Source organism: Aspergillus ibericus, assembly GCF_003184845.1.
Source record: "Aspergillus ibericus CBS 121593 unplaced genomic scaffold BO80scaffold_13, whole genome shotgun sequence".
In the NCBI taxonomy this organism is placed as follows: domain Eukaryota; kingdom Fungi; phylum Ascomycota; class Eurotiomycetes; order Eurotiales; family Aspergillaceae; genus Aspergillus; species Aspergillus ibericus.
The window spans coordinates 387425-401417 of NW_020292111.1; the positions used below are offsets into that span (position 1 = coordinate 387425).

Sequence of the window (13993 nt, forward strand, 5' to 3'; positions counted from 1 at the left end):
CTCCCTCTCTTCTGTTTGGTTTGGCTTGGCTTCGTTTCTTTTTTCCCCTTCTCTTGCCTTTGCTATACTTTGTTGTCTTGATTGCTGCAATTGAGTGACATGAATTTATTTGCATCGCGTCGCTTTCAATTCGTTATGCGTCTATATACATGGTCGCTATCGCTATGGCTGTCGGGTCATGCCCGATCTATATCTAATGTCTAGGATTCTATGCTCGATGATTCGCCTTCTCCGATGCAGCACACAACCCGTCGCAACAAATGTGATTCAAGAAAACAGAACAAGAATGGAAGGAGATTCGGGTGGTCAGCTTATTCCTCGATTGGCGGACGCCAGGCCCGCCCCTGCCAGTGCAGGATGAGAATCGGGATAACACTGGCACCGGCAATGAGTCCCGCGCAGACTCCAGCACTAGGCGCTATGCCAACACTATCAAACATGGATGGAAACCTGGATAATCCTCATCAGCAATTGCAGAACGAAGGAGTGCATTGACGCAGTCTCGACTCACCAGAATGGACCCAGGAAACCCCATATTTGCCGGACAAATGTGATGTACACACCAAAGCTGCCTGCTTCCTTGTGGTAACAGTCCACGGCATACGTGATGAGGACCGTGGTTACGATTTGGTTGCCTGCAGCACAGATGGCGATGCCCACGATAGGGGTTACGTTCCAGTGGCCTTCTTTTGAGTTCTGGGTGCAAACCAAAAATACGATCAAGCCCACAATGCAGAGGGTGAAGCCGATATAGCTGAGCCAGAGTCGGAACTCGGGCTGGGGCTTCCGCTGGATTTTCTTTGCACGCATATTCATCCAGCGATCCGACAACAAGCCTCCGAGCTGTTCGCCCAGAACGGATCCGATGATGGGGCCAATAAACTGGAGTCCCAGCTGTTCGGCGTTCAGGCCAAATTTGGATTGCAGCAAATTTGGCACTTCAACTGTGGTCATTACGTTGCCCAAGCAGAACACCATGGCGTAAGCGGCAGTGGGGATAGCAACGCAAGGGTGCGTGACCATGCCTAGTGGCCTGAAGAAATCCCTAAACGATAGAGGAGTGGGGTCAATGCGTCGAAGCTGAGCATACTCTCGCACCCAAGCGGGTTGATCAGAGTCATGATCGCCCCCGATATACCGGGTCTCCGGCCCCAGAAAGAGATACAGGATGAACTGGACACCGTTAATCTGATAGAGAAAATCGGTCAGCCTCCGACTATACATTGCACTGGTGAGTTGTTCGCGAGCCTGGAGACACTCACGATTGCCAGGATCCAGTAAATCCATTGGTAGCCCAACCGATATGTAACGAAGCCGAAAATAAAGGGTCCGCTAGGAATACCCAGCGAAAGCAGCAGTGTCCATATCCCCATGTACCGCGCTCGGTCTTTCTTGAACGTCGTCTCCATTACCACCGCACTTCCAATCGCTTCCGCAGATATTAGTCCTTATTCTGACAACTAGAAAATTGTGTCTTACCCGAGGCAGGAGATATGAAGAAAGCCTGCAAAGCCCGACAAACAGCAGTGGACGCATAGCTAGTGCTTTCCGCACATCCTACGTTACAGACGAGGCTGCAAATTAAGGAAAGAAGGAATATAGGGCGACGTCCCCAGCGGTTCGACAACGGCTTCCAAAATACCGGCGCTATACCCAGGACTGCAATCTGAATGGAGGTCAAATAACTCGCATCGTTAACCGTAACGCCAAAATCGGTCGCTATCCTGGTGAAAGAGTCAGTAAGTGAGAGCAAGCTGAAGGCTCGACGGGAACTCACGTTTCGTACGCGGGGATAATACCTGCCGCCGCGAAAGTACCCATGCAGGCATGGAATGCTACTAAGAGAAGGTTTGCAACTTTCTAAGACACGTTGGAAGAAGCCGTCAGCACAGTTCCATCAACCATGACAGCGTTGCTGCTAGCCAGGGCGGCCCTCCAAGACCACTCACCTTCCACGACGGCCAGTTGTAAGGGTCCGCAGGATCCATGCTAGGAATGGGATCGAGCTCCAGCGTTCCATGACGTTCCATCAGATAGTCACGGTGTGCCTTAGAAAGGCGAGAGGACACTATATCGGCATACGTCGATGGGATGCCTGATTCGGTGCTCTCTACAAAGTCGACATCCTCTTTTGAGGGCGTCTGGGCGTTCATCTCCGGCCGAGACGGGTGCATCTCCATGGACCCAGACATATCGTGAAACGAAGCCCTAGATTGAGGGGTTGTGGGAAAAGGGTAGGGGTGATGTCCCTGTGTCACGCAACACACTTGATATGTTTATGAATGGCAGGCCCTTCCAAAAGTCTGAAAAAGGGAGTGTAGGGTGGCAGAGAGGAGGAGGGATGGGGAACCCAATCTGATACCTGAGAGGGAACCGCCGTGTCTTCCTCTGCAACTGGTTCACAACGTCCTAGCCGGAGGGATGAGGAAGGGTTCCACGCTCACCAGAGGGATTGACCTATCATCGGGGCGCTGAGGGTACCCTTCTGGGGGATGTTCGAATGAGTGACGAGTCCCGCGAGACCCGCGTCTTGTTGGGGCGACTCGTGGGGAAGATGCGGAGGGATTCCTACAGCACAATCCAGTCACAGAAACCACGATTGTCACCGAGTTCTGTCATCTGGGATAGCGCTGGATTCGCTCATTGGCCGGGCCAAGCCAGCGCGCTCCCATCGCCGCCAGCAACAACATAACCGAGGGGCCCGGCTCCGGAGGGCCCGGGGAACCCAAAATCCAGAATGGTTCTAGCAGTAGCAGCGACCCATCATTAGGTCACACCGGGGCGGGATAAGTCTTTGGAGTGGATGCGCCCCTTCCGGGGGGGAGGAGACATGGCACACCAATGTTTCGCCTCCTAATCTCGGTTATTCCGCTGACTAGATTTGGGTTCAGCTTTGCCGAGTCACGGCTCAGCCATCGGCAGACGAGGACAGCTCTCGCAGATCCCTGTATGATGATGAGATCCAGGTGTCAACAGACATGGGTTTTTTATGTCTGCCTGAGCGGATCTGGGTACTGGGTATCACCTTGAATCCCCACTGGTAAGTACTACGGAGTAGATACATGCAGTGGCTCTGCGCATGTAAGGGGGGAAAAACAAGGCCGGATCGGTCAGGTTGTGGAATGGATACTGCAGGATCCCCACTAGTCAAGATTAGGTAGGCACTACCTGGGCCCGGTCGTACTTCGTAGACACGGGGTCCGGAGAAGTAATCTGGAGTACGAGGAGGGCCTCCTTTGCGCCGCTGCGGCGTAGCGAGTACCGCCGCATGACAGGTAAGGGTCAATTCTACGCGGGCCATCCCCCTCAATGAGACTAATCTCCCTTGTATCCATACCGTACCGCAACTCACCCCGGTCCACGTGCCAAGGGCCAAGGCAACAGCGTTGCCACCACCTGCCCCACAACTCACTTCCGTCTCCTCTTCCATATTGACACAAAACCACCCGCTTAGATCTTCTCCACGAACAAGCCATTCCCACCCGCCCCTCTGGCCCCTTCTTGTTCGGCCGGTTCTTTTGTTATCACTACAATATTGTGGTGGCTGGCTGTTAGCAGTATCTTGCTCCTGCTGGCTGTGTGCGTCGTGGATGGGTTGTGTGTGTCGTTGTTAGTTGAAAATCTAGATCTATCTATTTATATGCCCCTGTCGTCATGCCACAATCTACAACCACCACCACCCCTCCCACCACATCGGCGGTCAAGACACTGATTTGCCGCGTTTGTGAAAAGGGCTTTTCCAAGGCAGAACATTTGAGGGTAACTTGCCCCTAGTGCCAATCCCACGGTGTGGAGACACTGCTAATGCTGGTGGTAGAGACATGAACGTTGCCGTAAGCATGCCACCATTGTTGATACCCTTTTGCTTGGGCAGACATGATCGCCACTGCATTATGCCTTAAAGAAATGTAGAAAGGAACAAAACAGACACAAGATCTGGGACGCTAAATGCATCCCGCATTAATAATGCAAGACATGATGGCTGACTTGATGGCGCTAAAGATACGGGATCGAAGCCGTTCATCTGCAAAGAATGTCGGCGACCTTTTGCCCGCCAGGACGCTCTTACCCGACATGAGAAGCTGCACGTCCGCGCTGCCAATGCCAAGCAAGCACAAGTACAGCAGTCATCGGTGCATGTTACTCCTCAGGCAACATCTCTAGATGCTCTTCCCTGGGATGCCGGTCGCGCCCCAGCACCGGCCGTTGTCTCTGCCTCTGCACCTAGTCAGGCATGGGAGACTTCTCAAGCCGAACAGCATCCAGGTCTGCAGCATGCAGCTTCCGATCTTGATTTCGCGCTGATCTGGCCTGACTCGGAGAACTTATTTCAAAGTATCATGTCCTCCGATACAACGGATCAATGGCAGATGCCATTAGGTGCACTGCCATTTCCGCCTGTCGTACAAGATGTAAATGGAATGAATTTTGGGTCTCCAAACTCATTCGACGATAGGGGGTCGTCAATAGGTACCATTCCCTCGGGAGGCAGCCATCAGGCTGTGCGAGACGTTACTGAGATGGTGACGAGCTCTGTGAGTTCACCCATCACCCAAGCCTTCTAATTGTATCACCTGTCGCTAATATGCAACGAATTAATAGTCATCCAGTGTCACAGCGGCAATAAAAGCAACCTCGATCACATCAGTCTTCTTGGACGAATGTCTGCATATGTTCTTCGTTCGGTTCATCCCCACATTCCCAGTCCTGCATCGAGCAACCTTCGTTTTCCGCGAGTGTACCCATCCACTCCTTCTCAACGCTATGGCCCTGGGGTCGCTATACTTAGGCCCGAAAGACTCTGTCGCCAAGGGTGAAGCTCTGTGGCGCTTGGCGCATACTGCCATTGCAACATCTGTACGTGCGGCGAAGGCTTGCCTAAGATAACACAATCGTGCTGACACAGGTCTAGTGGCAATCATTGATCACCCATCGCGGTCCGTATGATGTCTGCAAGGGAGTTCAGCTCCTCATTACAGCTCTCCTGGGTCAGATATACGGCGCTCTGTCGAAGGTAGGTTGATGTTGACTGATCGCACCCAGTCTACATGCTGACGGGGTTGAATTACATATAGAACCGAGTTATCCGTACGACAAGCCAGGTCTTCCGTCCGCTTGGCTTTCTGTGGGCTAGACACTGCGGGATGTTGGACTGCGATCCTTATCCAATGGAGAACATACCTTTTCCAACTGCGCCTAGCACGGAAAAGGAGTATAAATGGCGAACATGGGCTGCCCGAGAGATCCAGCAACGTGCATTACTTGCGTACCATATTCTGGATGGCCTTGTTGCCCAGATGTCTGGTGACAGTGCATCTACGCGGCATGTTGCCAACCCTCTACATCTTCCTAGCAGCGAAGCTGCATTTGATGCCGGGAATGTTGATGAATGGATTGCTATCATGCGCACCCAAAAGGCGGAACAACCATCCTTCCGGCTGGTGTTCCGATCACTCTTCCCCCCCATAGGGAGCTTCCGACCCTTAGACTATCAGTTCTCAGCCTTTGCACTACGCGTTGTGCTAGAAGGTCTACAATCTCTCGTTTCGGACTCAGATGAAAGTGATCTTGCTGCCGTGGGTGTTCCTGGTCGCTCAGATGTTCGGAGAGCATTGGCTCAAGTGCATGAGACTATCACCATGAGTATTCATCTATCCGCACCGGAAAGACTCGAGGTGCTTTTGCGCTGGCATACGATATGCCTCGATACTATGATCAACTCCACTGTGCTCTGCAGACATGTGTGTTCCCGTTACGAGATCACTCAGCATGTCTCGGGGGGGTCTCGGATGATACGGTCAGGGTTCGATATGGCGAAATGGGTCAACACCGAGGATGCCCGTCGTGCTTTGTTACATGCTATCGCCATTCAAGATATCGTTGAACAACTTCCCAGAGGGAGAGCCCATGTCATCCACATGCCAAGCTCCCTGTTCTCGGCCACGACGATATACGTGGTCTTCTCGCTTGCTGGTGTGGCAAATATCCATCTTCCACGCACCATCGTCTGGCAGGATGCGCTCCTTTCGCGCGCCGACCTGAATCTTGGGTGCGAGAACATTCGACCTTCCAATGGTTCTGAAACCCGGCGCTTCGTCGAGGAAGGTCGGACCGACTCTCCCCCTGGCATGGGAGCAGTTCGAAATCTGTTGTATGAGATGAACTCGTTGCAGAAGTTGTTCCGCTGCATGTTTTCCCAGTGGGGCATTGCGCATGACATGGAGGAGATCATTGACCAGTGGATTACTCTTTGTCATTAGGCGGCATTCGATGTATCTTGAGCGTGATTCGTATCTTAAGCATTTCTAGCGTCGGGTCCTGGTGATCATCTGGATGCATGGTTAAATATAGGAGTTGGCCTGTGGCCTGGTTATATGACGGCTATCAATGTGTCTCCGTGTTTACATCGAACGGGCTTTAATATATAGCAAACTGGATGTCTAGATATCATAAAACTTCGTGATAGAATTAGAAAGCGTGCATTGGACATGATGACCAGACCATGTTGATGCTGGTAGTGATGCTTGGTCGATACGCCGGCCGCATCCCCACATCCCATCTTGCGGTTGCCTTCTCCACGTCCACTCCCCACAACCCGACTTATTCTCTCGACACCTCTCTGTCGCACCTTGTTTCAAATCAACCCCCCTTTCTCCACGATTTTCCATCATTCAAGATTTTGAGCCAAATTCTGGTTCAATGCTCCAAATTTCCTCGCGGGGACATATACTTGGCATAGCTAAATCATGGGTGGCGCCCTGTGCGGGACTAAAGGGAGCTTGGACTCTGGTTCCTTCCCCTCATTTGCATTACACCAACACAATAAGGTTTCGTTCCCAGACTTCTTCCCAGTCTATCATCTCTAACGCTGTACTGCTCCAGGACAAGATGACCCGAGGGGACCTCGGTTTTGCAACAGTGTTGACAACTCACTGTGCTTGGAACGTCTTGGCTTGCCCGCACTGATGGCCAAGTCTTCGAATCTCCTCATATTTCCACCAACAACGGGTCTGCTGAAAGCTAAGAAACTCGTATCCATTGAAATGCCGTTCGTCCATGTGATATCTTGAGATGCGGCGGAGCGGGAAACACTGAACCTATCAAGAGTAGTGCATCGAGCTACAATCTGCTCTCACATAAGATGATCAACTGCGTGCATAGATCTTTGCACAACGGGTAATCAAAGCGGCAAGGACCCTGGGCCAGACATGATCATCTGGTCTGACGGTTATGCTGATTGTCTTCTTTGGTCCTTTAGGGCCCTAAGGCTGAGATGTTTGCACCTATCAGCATCTCTGCCAGCCATATAATGGATGGGTTTGCGCTGTAGGCTTAGAGAGAGGTCTCGAGGTGGAGGAGGTCCGGCGAGAGACGACGTTGAGAGTCTGATCACCTTCCGTATCAACGCCAATATCGAGTCACTTCCTTTGCTGGAGTTCTGACTTCTGAGATGCAGTGAGCCGAGCTTTTACTCCGCATGGCCATACTTGGCAATAATTCTGATAGGCCTGCAAATTCGCCAATTCCATAAGACTACAGTATCACAAGATCATGATTACAGTGAATTCCGACTAGGCATTCACTGTTGCACCCTGCCGTATAAAGCTACTGAGAAATGGCAACTTGCGACGCGATCTGTACCCCCGCACCCCTCACGCTCATGGCCTGGCCGGCCCACAACTTCTTCAATATCCGCTCTACAACTATCTGTGACGGATAGCAGACTTATCGAGATGCTCACCATGAGGCTTCCGACCTTTCCTAAGGTGTACAATGTCTATTTCGTGGCTGTCATTGCGACAGTTGGAGGGATGTTGTTTGGATTTGACATCTCGTCAATGTCCGCAATCATCGGAACCGAACAATACGTGGACTTTTTCGACAACCCGCATGGGGTACGCCAGGGTGCCATCAACTCTGCACTTGCAGCTGGCTCTGTGGTGGGATCCATCATGGCAGGTCCAATTTCCGATAAAATTGGCCGCAGAGATTCCATTATGTTTGCCTGTCTTTGGTGGCTTGTAGGCACGGCAATCCAAGCAGGAGTGTCTGGATTTGGAACTCTAATGGCTGGTCGGGTCCTAAACGGTGTCTGTGTGGGGATTACCTCGTCCCAAGTACCGGTTTATCTGGCCGAGATCAGCAAGAAAGAAAAGCGTGGTTCAATCATCGTCATCCAGCAGTTGGCCATCGAATGGGGCATCTTTATAATGTTCTTCGTTGGGTACGGTTGTTCATCCATTGCAGGTCCCTCCTCATTTCGTCTCGCATGGGGCTTACAGTTTGTACCATGCGTGTTTTTGATGATGGGCCTGCCCTTTCTCCCCAGATCTCCCCGCTGGCTCGCCAAGGTTGACCGCACAGAAGAAGCCATCACCACCCTAGCCAGGATCCAAGCTAAGGGCAACGTCAATGATCCCCTCGTGGTAGCCGAATGGGATGAAATCACAACGGTCCTCGCTGCCGAGCGCGCAGCAGCCCCAGGGTGGCGCAAATTTGTCCACAACGGCATGTGGCGTCGAACCATGGCCGGGTTCACAGTTCAAGCCTGGCAGCAACTAAGTGGAGCCAATGTCATGACATACTACGTAGTATATGTTTTCCAAATGGCCAAGTAAGTCCCTGCACCATACATGACCAGATAAAAGAACTGACCAACTGCTGCAGTCTAACAGGCAACATTCTCCTCATCTCCTCGGGCATCCAGTATGCCCTCTTCATAGTCTTCACCTCCATAATCTTCTTCTACATTGATAAGACCAGCCGTCGAAGCCTCCTTATGTACGGTGCAATCGGTATGGCCATCTGTCATTTCGTCGTCGGGGGCGTCCTCTCATCCGGCGAATACGTGCCCAACGGCGTAGACGGCAACCTGAACGTCCTCATCCGCGTGCGTGGATCCAAAGCCCACACCGTCATTGCCTTTTCCTATCTGTTGATCATTGTCTATGCCTTAACCCTGGCCCCGGTGGCATGGGTATACGCAGCAGAGGTCTGGTCCCTGGAGACTCGCGCATCGGGCATGGTACGTCATACGATACTGCTACAGGACCTGAGCTAGATTAACATCTCAATTAGGCAATCGCAGCTACCGGAAACTGGCTATTCAACTTTGCACTCGGGTTATTCGTGCCGCCTGGGTTCGCGAATATCACCTGGAAGCTCTTCATCACGTTTGGGGTTTTGTGCATTGGAGCCGCAGTTCAGGTGTTTTTCACGTACGTCAATTCCTTTGTCTACTTGCTTTATGGCACCGGTTCAATTTTCTGACGAAATACAGATACCCCGAGACATGCGGCAAGACCATCGAGGAAGTGGAGGAATTGTTCAGCAAGGGAGGACCAAAAGCATGGCACACTAAACCCGGACACTCGAAGCTGGATGGTCGTATTGAGGAAGCTAGGGGAAAGAAGCTGGGACTGAAGGTGGACGAGACAAAGGTGGAGGCTGCTGCTCCGGAAGTCCCCACTACTGTAGGGTGAGCGTGTCAAGCCAGCAATCAAAAGGGGGGCAAAACCATCGACTACAGGGAACTCTAGTGCTGGATCATACGATGAGGAGTCGTATGAGATGTACTGGGTTCAAGGGCGCCTTGGCAGTTACGAATCGAATAGATCCGTGGGAACAGGTGTCAGCCAAATAAAGCCAAATTTGTCCATTCTATTCATTCTATGCATGCTATATATGCGAGGATGCGAAAATCCAAAATTTCCAAACTAGGTATATCAAATAGTGACCAACATAAGACATAACTTCCGAGCTCCAATGCAAAGGGTATCTCTAGGGCAATCTGATGCTCATGAGAACGACGACAGTACACAAGCAACCCAATCAGACGGAGTAGACGTTCCAAACAACGTAAGTTCAGATAGAAGAGAAGGGCGTAAGACTAGAAATGAGTAAACGAAAATTGACAGAACCACCCAATGAAATAGACGCTGGAATCGCTAAACGGTTAATATGTGCTCAATTATGCATTATTTGTTCTTGATTCGTGGGTTCGTCCATTCTGATCAAGGCCTTGGCAACGGCCACCCCGACGTCCTTGAACAGATCGCGCATGATGGCTTCGCAGCTCCCAGGGGAGTCCTGCTGCTTTGCGCCCTGACTCCGGAAGCGAGCCGACAGTCGGTCAATAAGTTTGCCGAATGTGCTTTCGAAGTAGGTCTCAACGAGCTTTCTCTTAAGATGGGCGTTGTCCACATATTCCTCGGCAGGGGGACTGCCAGAAGGGTGGCTCGCAGGATCCATCCGGAGACGCCGAGCGGGACGCTCGGCAAGATGATCATCTGCTTCACGAGGCCTCTTATTCCCCGTGGAGAAATCCTGTAGTGCAGGAGACGGTTGAGGTGAAAGAACCTGGGCGATAATGGGCTTTTCGCCTGCGCCAGCATCTGGCTGTTGTTCACCGGGCTTCATCTTCTGAGACAATCGAAGTCGCCGACGTTTCAAGAGGAGTAATGCCTCATCCACAGGGTTGATAACCGGGTTCGTCGCCTCTCCCGCCCATGCTACCATGCGTTCCATCTCCTCCGAGTGCGGAAGACTTCTGAGCCAGACCCAGACACGTTCCAGCTTCGTTGACTGCTGCACCAAGCCCTGCTCGGGTAAGATTCGGACAGGTTCCGGGATCTTTTGGGGCTCTACCCTCGCCACCAGAGCGGCCGATGCCTGAGGGGCGTAATGCTCCCCAGTAAGCGGCAGCCCCGAGCGACGCTTGGCCTTGTTCTTTTCCAGCCATATGTTTAGCTCTTGGAAGACATCGTCGTGGATATCGATGCTCGGACAGGTCCGACCGTCATCATATGCAGTCCAGTAGGCGTTCCATTTGGTCACGTAGGTTTGAATGCGGCGGCGACATGACTGCCATGAATAGCGACGACCGGTCCGCAACTCGAGTTTATTGGCGATTTTGATCCAGAAGCTTTTGGGATGGGCGTGGGCATCATCATCAATCATGGAAGCGGCACACAGGTTGACCAGACACAGTTGCTCGGGGATATTGAGTTGTTTGCCACGACCAGTGGAGGGGACAACCTCCATTGGGGTGGACTGATTCAGCGAGACGGACGTTTGGTGAGGTTCCTTGGAGGGGAAGATGACGGGCTTCGAGAGGGACAGGGAGGGGTCAAGCTGAGATTGCGGTGTGCTTCGTCCCCATGGATCGTGGTCGGGCCGCATGCAGTTGGGGTTCAGACCGTTGGGAAATCCGAGGGGGTTCATGGCTCAATGTGTAGTGCGGAGGGTTCCCGGATCCTCATGGAAACGAAGCCACAAGGTTGCAGGGCCCAGCGAGGCCTCGCGTGGAAGAAAAAGGGGAGGGGAGGAGGGGGGGGAGGGAGAGGGGAGGGAGAGGGAGAAAGAGGGAGAAAGAGGCAAAAGGGCAAAAGGATCCAAGAGGCAAAGAGCGAAAAGAAAGCGGAAAGGAAAAGGAAAGGAAGGAAGGCCCGCCCGCGCCGCGTCCGCGACGGCCCACGTGATCGGGGTTGGGTACAAGCAATGGGCACGCATGGCACGATTCCATGAACCCCCCCATCATCATACGAGATGCCTTCGAGATGATGCCACTACCAGGAAAGCTAGGCAAGGAGCCTCGCAGAAGATATTGAATGAGCCCTCCTCATTGATCGGACCCTCGTTCTGGAGTACTTTCGATCGGCCGCGTATCATATTACCCGATCGGGCGATCGGCTCGTGATTTGGCACTCGCTGTGCAGCCGGGCTGTCGTTACTTGTTTCTCCTCCTCCCTCTCCCCCCTCTCTCTTTGTCTCTCCATTATCACCTTTTCACCTGCTGCTTCTGCCTCGGTTCCCCCCATGTCATCCCTGCTCCCCAGACCATGATCTCCCTCGGAAGGCACACCCGCCCGTTCCGTGGAGAGATCCGTTCAGCCGATGCGATGCAACATTCCGCGCATCGCGGTTGAGCTATGCTGGGCTCCCCCTTCCTGGCATTCAGCTGTCGTGAATCCTCGGCTCGGGCGGGCAGAGCTACATCTACCTTGCCCCTGCAATGGGCTAGTGGTTTAGTTCAGGGCGATTATTGAGGCCCAGCCTGTGATCGTCGCTAGTGAATCGAGCCAACCTATGGCTGCCTCTCCGCCGTCGGACATGATTTGTCAAACCCCGGGGTGGTCAAGGTGGTACATCTGGTACGTGTGAACCTACCATGAGTCTTTCTTCCATGTCATTCGCCATCTGGGGTAATCCAGACTCTTCTGATCCCTTACGTGGAGCAACGTCAGGTCTAAAAGGATCTCCCACCCATGCATTGACATCCCTCCCCTTTCCACCTCTGATCAACCCCAAGCATCAGGCAGCTTGACTTCCGCTCGATCAAGCATGTCATCACGAGTACATCCAAGTCTGTTGGAGGTGGTTTCCTCCGTGTCCTCTGTACCGGGGACCCGGAATCAATACACCGTGAAGATCACCCGTGACTGGTGCACCCAACAGTACGTCTGTCTGACAGCCGTATCCTTGTCCATCACTCGACCGGCTGAATTGACCAGAGCAGTTCTGTCCTGGGGGGCTTTTTGACCGCGGTCATGCTGGCTGCCGGCCAACGATTCCTCGACCAGGAACTTGGCGCAGCCCGGTACCCCGACCCCGTTCATGCTTTCGTACAGTTTCTACACATGGCCCATCCCGGCCCGTCGATCATTACCTGCACGCTGCTACGAGTGTCATCTAAGCACTGCGTCGTCCAAGTCGAACTAGCCCGTGCTCCGGCTGCTTCGGAGGATCTTGACTCCCTCCCAGTCGCTACCCTTGGTATTTTCACGTACGGCGACATCCGAAAGGAGAAGGGGCTATCACAAGAATCCCGGTCGGCCATCGGAAGACCACCTCCAGACCGGAGATCCGAGTGCGTTACGATCGACAACCCCATCGTTAATGCGACACCCGTCACCGCAAAGATGAACTGGGTCGCACCGCGATCGCCAGATGGACTCTGGGGGCATCGTCTCGGGGGACACAATCGCGAGCTTTGGCTATCTTTCCGTGATGGCTCGAGAATATCGGACATTTTGCATCTGGCATATGTCTCAGACCTGGTGAGTGCACCCGCCCCCCTAGCATGTCCACCCAGACAAAAATCATGCTAACCCTCTTCGTGCGGTAGCCACTCCAGCCACCGGCGACTCATATCCCCGACTTCTACGCTAAATATGCCATCTCCACTCTCTGTTTGTCGATCGAGTTCAAGAGACGGCCCGACCCGTCGACGGAATGGGTGATGATCCGCTCCAACTCGAACAAGGTCTCCAACGGTCGGTATGATGCGGCCCTCCAGATCTTCGACGAGAAGAACAATCTTTTAGCCTTGAGCCATCATGTCGTGTTTACATCCGACTTGAAGCCGAGGCCGGCTCGGATGTGAGATGCGTCCTCCGTAGTTCTAGTAGTTGCATTCCCCAGTTTGGGGCACCAGCGTTACATATGATAGTCAGATATTTCCGAATACACAGTAAAATGACACAAAATTATTACCACCAAGCCTCGAACACCAAAATCCACCTTCAAAAAACGAGATTCCTCTTCTGTAGGAACAGACATACCCAATGCACATGACATAGGGCTCAGGGCTCAGGGCTAGGGCTTTCCCCGGCACTGGATATGATGCCCCTACGTATCTCCATCTTTTTTATCCCCTTATACTGCTCCACAATATACCCGACTATATAAAGTACCCAAAATACCAATCAATTTATTGATTATATTCCCAGTTGGATGCTAATATGCATGCACTGCCCCGTCCTTATGTACAACCCCTGTATGTGCATGTAAGAGGCAGGTCCGTCCCGAGCGATCGATATATCACATAATGATACAAAACCCCACTTCAAGCTGAAACATCTTCGGTGCTTTTGTGATCGCCCGGGGGGATGTGGTTGTGGATCGGATCGATCGAATCGAATTGAATCCGAGGAAAGGGTTGGTCGATTTGTTGTTGATCCGGTTGATGTATCAGATTGCGGTTATGGACAGC

The 13993-nt window shown here is 52.5% G+C and overlaps 5 protein-coding genes across 5 annotated transcripts; 3 read left to right on the forward strand and 2 right to left on the reverse strand.

Annotated features, from left to right (window-relative positions):
* Positions 1 to 139: 139 nt before the first annotated feature.
* BO80DRAFT_463628 (putative MFS transporter) lies at positions 140 to 2180 on the reverse strand (the record flags this gene model as incomplete). The annotated part of the gene is made up of 6 exons (XM_025722609.1): positions 140 to 450; positions 512 to 1188; positions 1263 to 1429; positions 1480 to 1724; positions 1778 to 1860; positions 1950 to 2180. The coding sequence occupies 6 exons, from the start codon at positions 2178 to 2180 to the stop codon at positions 312 to 314; spliced, it is 1542 nt and encodes a 513-aa protein (XP_025576738.1). The 3' UTR covers positions 140 to 311.
* A 1474-nt stretch (positions 2181 to 3654) lies between these two features.
* BO80DRAFT_443723 (C2H2 type zinc finger domain protein) lies at positions 3655 to 6260 on the forward strand (the record flags this gene model as incomplete). The annotated part of the gene is made up of 6 exons (XM_025721382.1): positions 3655 to 3759; positions 3818 to 3833; positions 4003 to 4535; positions 4603 to 4857; positions 4913 to 5014; positions 5076 to 6260. The coding sequence occupies 6 exons, from the start codon at positions 3655 to 3657 to the stop codon at positions 6258 to 6260; spliced, it is 2196 nt and encodes a 731-aa protein (XP_025576739.1).
* Positions 6261 to 7275: 1015 nt separating this feature from the next.
* On the forward strand, positions 7276 to 9645 carry BO80DRAFT_463630 (sugar transporter). Its single transcript, XM_025722610.1, has 5 exons — positions 7276 to 8540; positions 8593 to 8614; positions 8676 to 9025; positions 9079 to 9218; positions 9281 to 9645. Exons 1-5 carry the CDS (start codon positions 7734 to 7736, stop codon positions 9480 to 9482), a joined length of 1521 nt encoding a protein of 506 aa, XP_025576740.1. The 5' UTR covers positions 7276 to 7733; the 3' UTR covers positions 9483 to 9645.
* On the reverse strand, positions 9642 to 11345 carry BO80DRAFT_492569 (uncharacterized protein). The gene has a single exon (XM_025723776.1). It carries the CDS (start codon positions 11221 to 11223, stop codon positions 9967 to 9969), a length of 1257 nt encoding a protein of 418 aa, XP_025576741.1. The 5' UTR covers positions 11224 to 11345; the 3' UTR covers positions 9642 to 9966.
* Positions 11346 to 12437: 1092 nt separating this feature from the next.
* On the forward strand, positions 12438 to 13494 carry BO80DRAFT_34247 (thioesterase family protein). The gene is made up of 2 exons (XM_025715209.1): positions 12438 to 13058; positions 13127 to 13494. Exons 1-2 carry the CDS (start codon positions 12549 to 12551, stop codon positions 13382 to 13384), a joined length of 768 nt encoding a protein of 255 aa, XP_025576742.1. The 5' UTR covers positions 12438 to 12548; the 3' UTR covers positions 13385 to 13494.
* Positions 13495 to 13993: the final 499 nt, after the last annotated feature.

Bases quoted from the DNA above. Each gene is read 5' to 3' on its own strand.
- BO80DRAFT_463630 (XM_025722610.1), top strand. From the start codon at position 7,734: ATGCTCACCATGAGGCTTCCGACCTTTCCTAAGGTGTACAATGTCTAT. The intron at 9,026-9,078 runs GTACGTCATACG...CATCTCAATTAG, and splicing joins AGACTCGCGCATCGGGCATG to GCAATCGCAGCTACCGGAAA. The intron at 9,219-9,280 runs GTACGTCAATTC...GACGAAATACAG, and splicing joins GCAGTTCAGGTGTTTTTCAC to ATACCCCGAGACATGCGGCA.
- BO80DRAFT_492569 (XM_025723776.1), bottom strand. From the start codon at position 11,223: ATGAACCCCCTCGGATTTCCCAACGGTCTGAACCCCAACTGCATGCGG.
- BO80DRAFT_34247 (XM_025715209.1), top strand. From the start codon at position 12,549: ATGCTGGCTGCCGGCCAACGATTCCTCGACCAGGAACTTGGCGCAGCC. The intron at 13,059-13,126 runs GTGAGTGCACCC...TTCGTGCGGTAG, and splicing joins TGGCATATGTCTCAGACCTG to CCACTCCAGCCACCGGCGAC.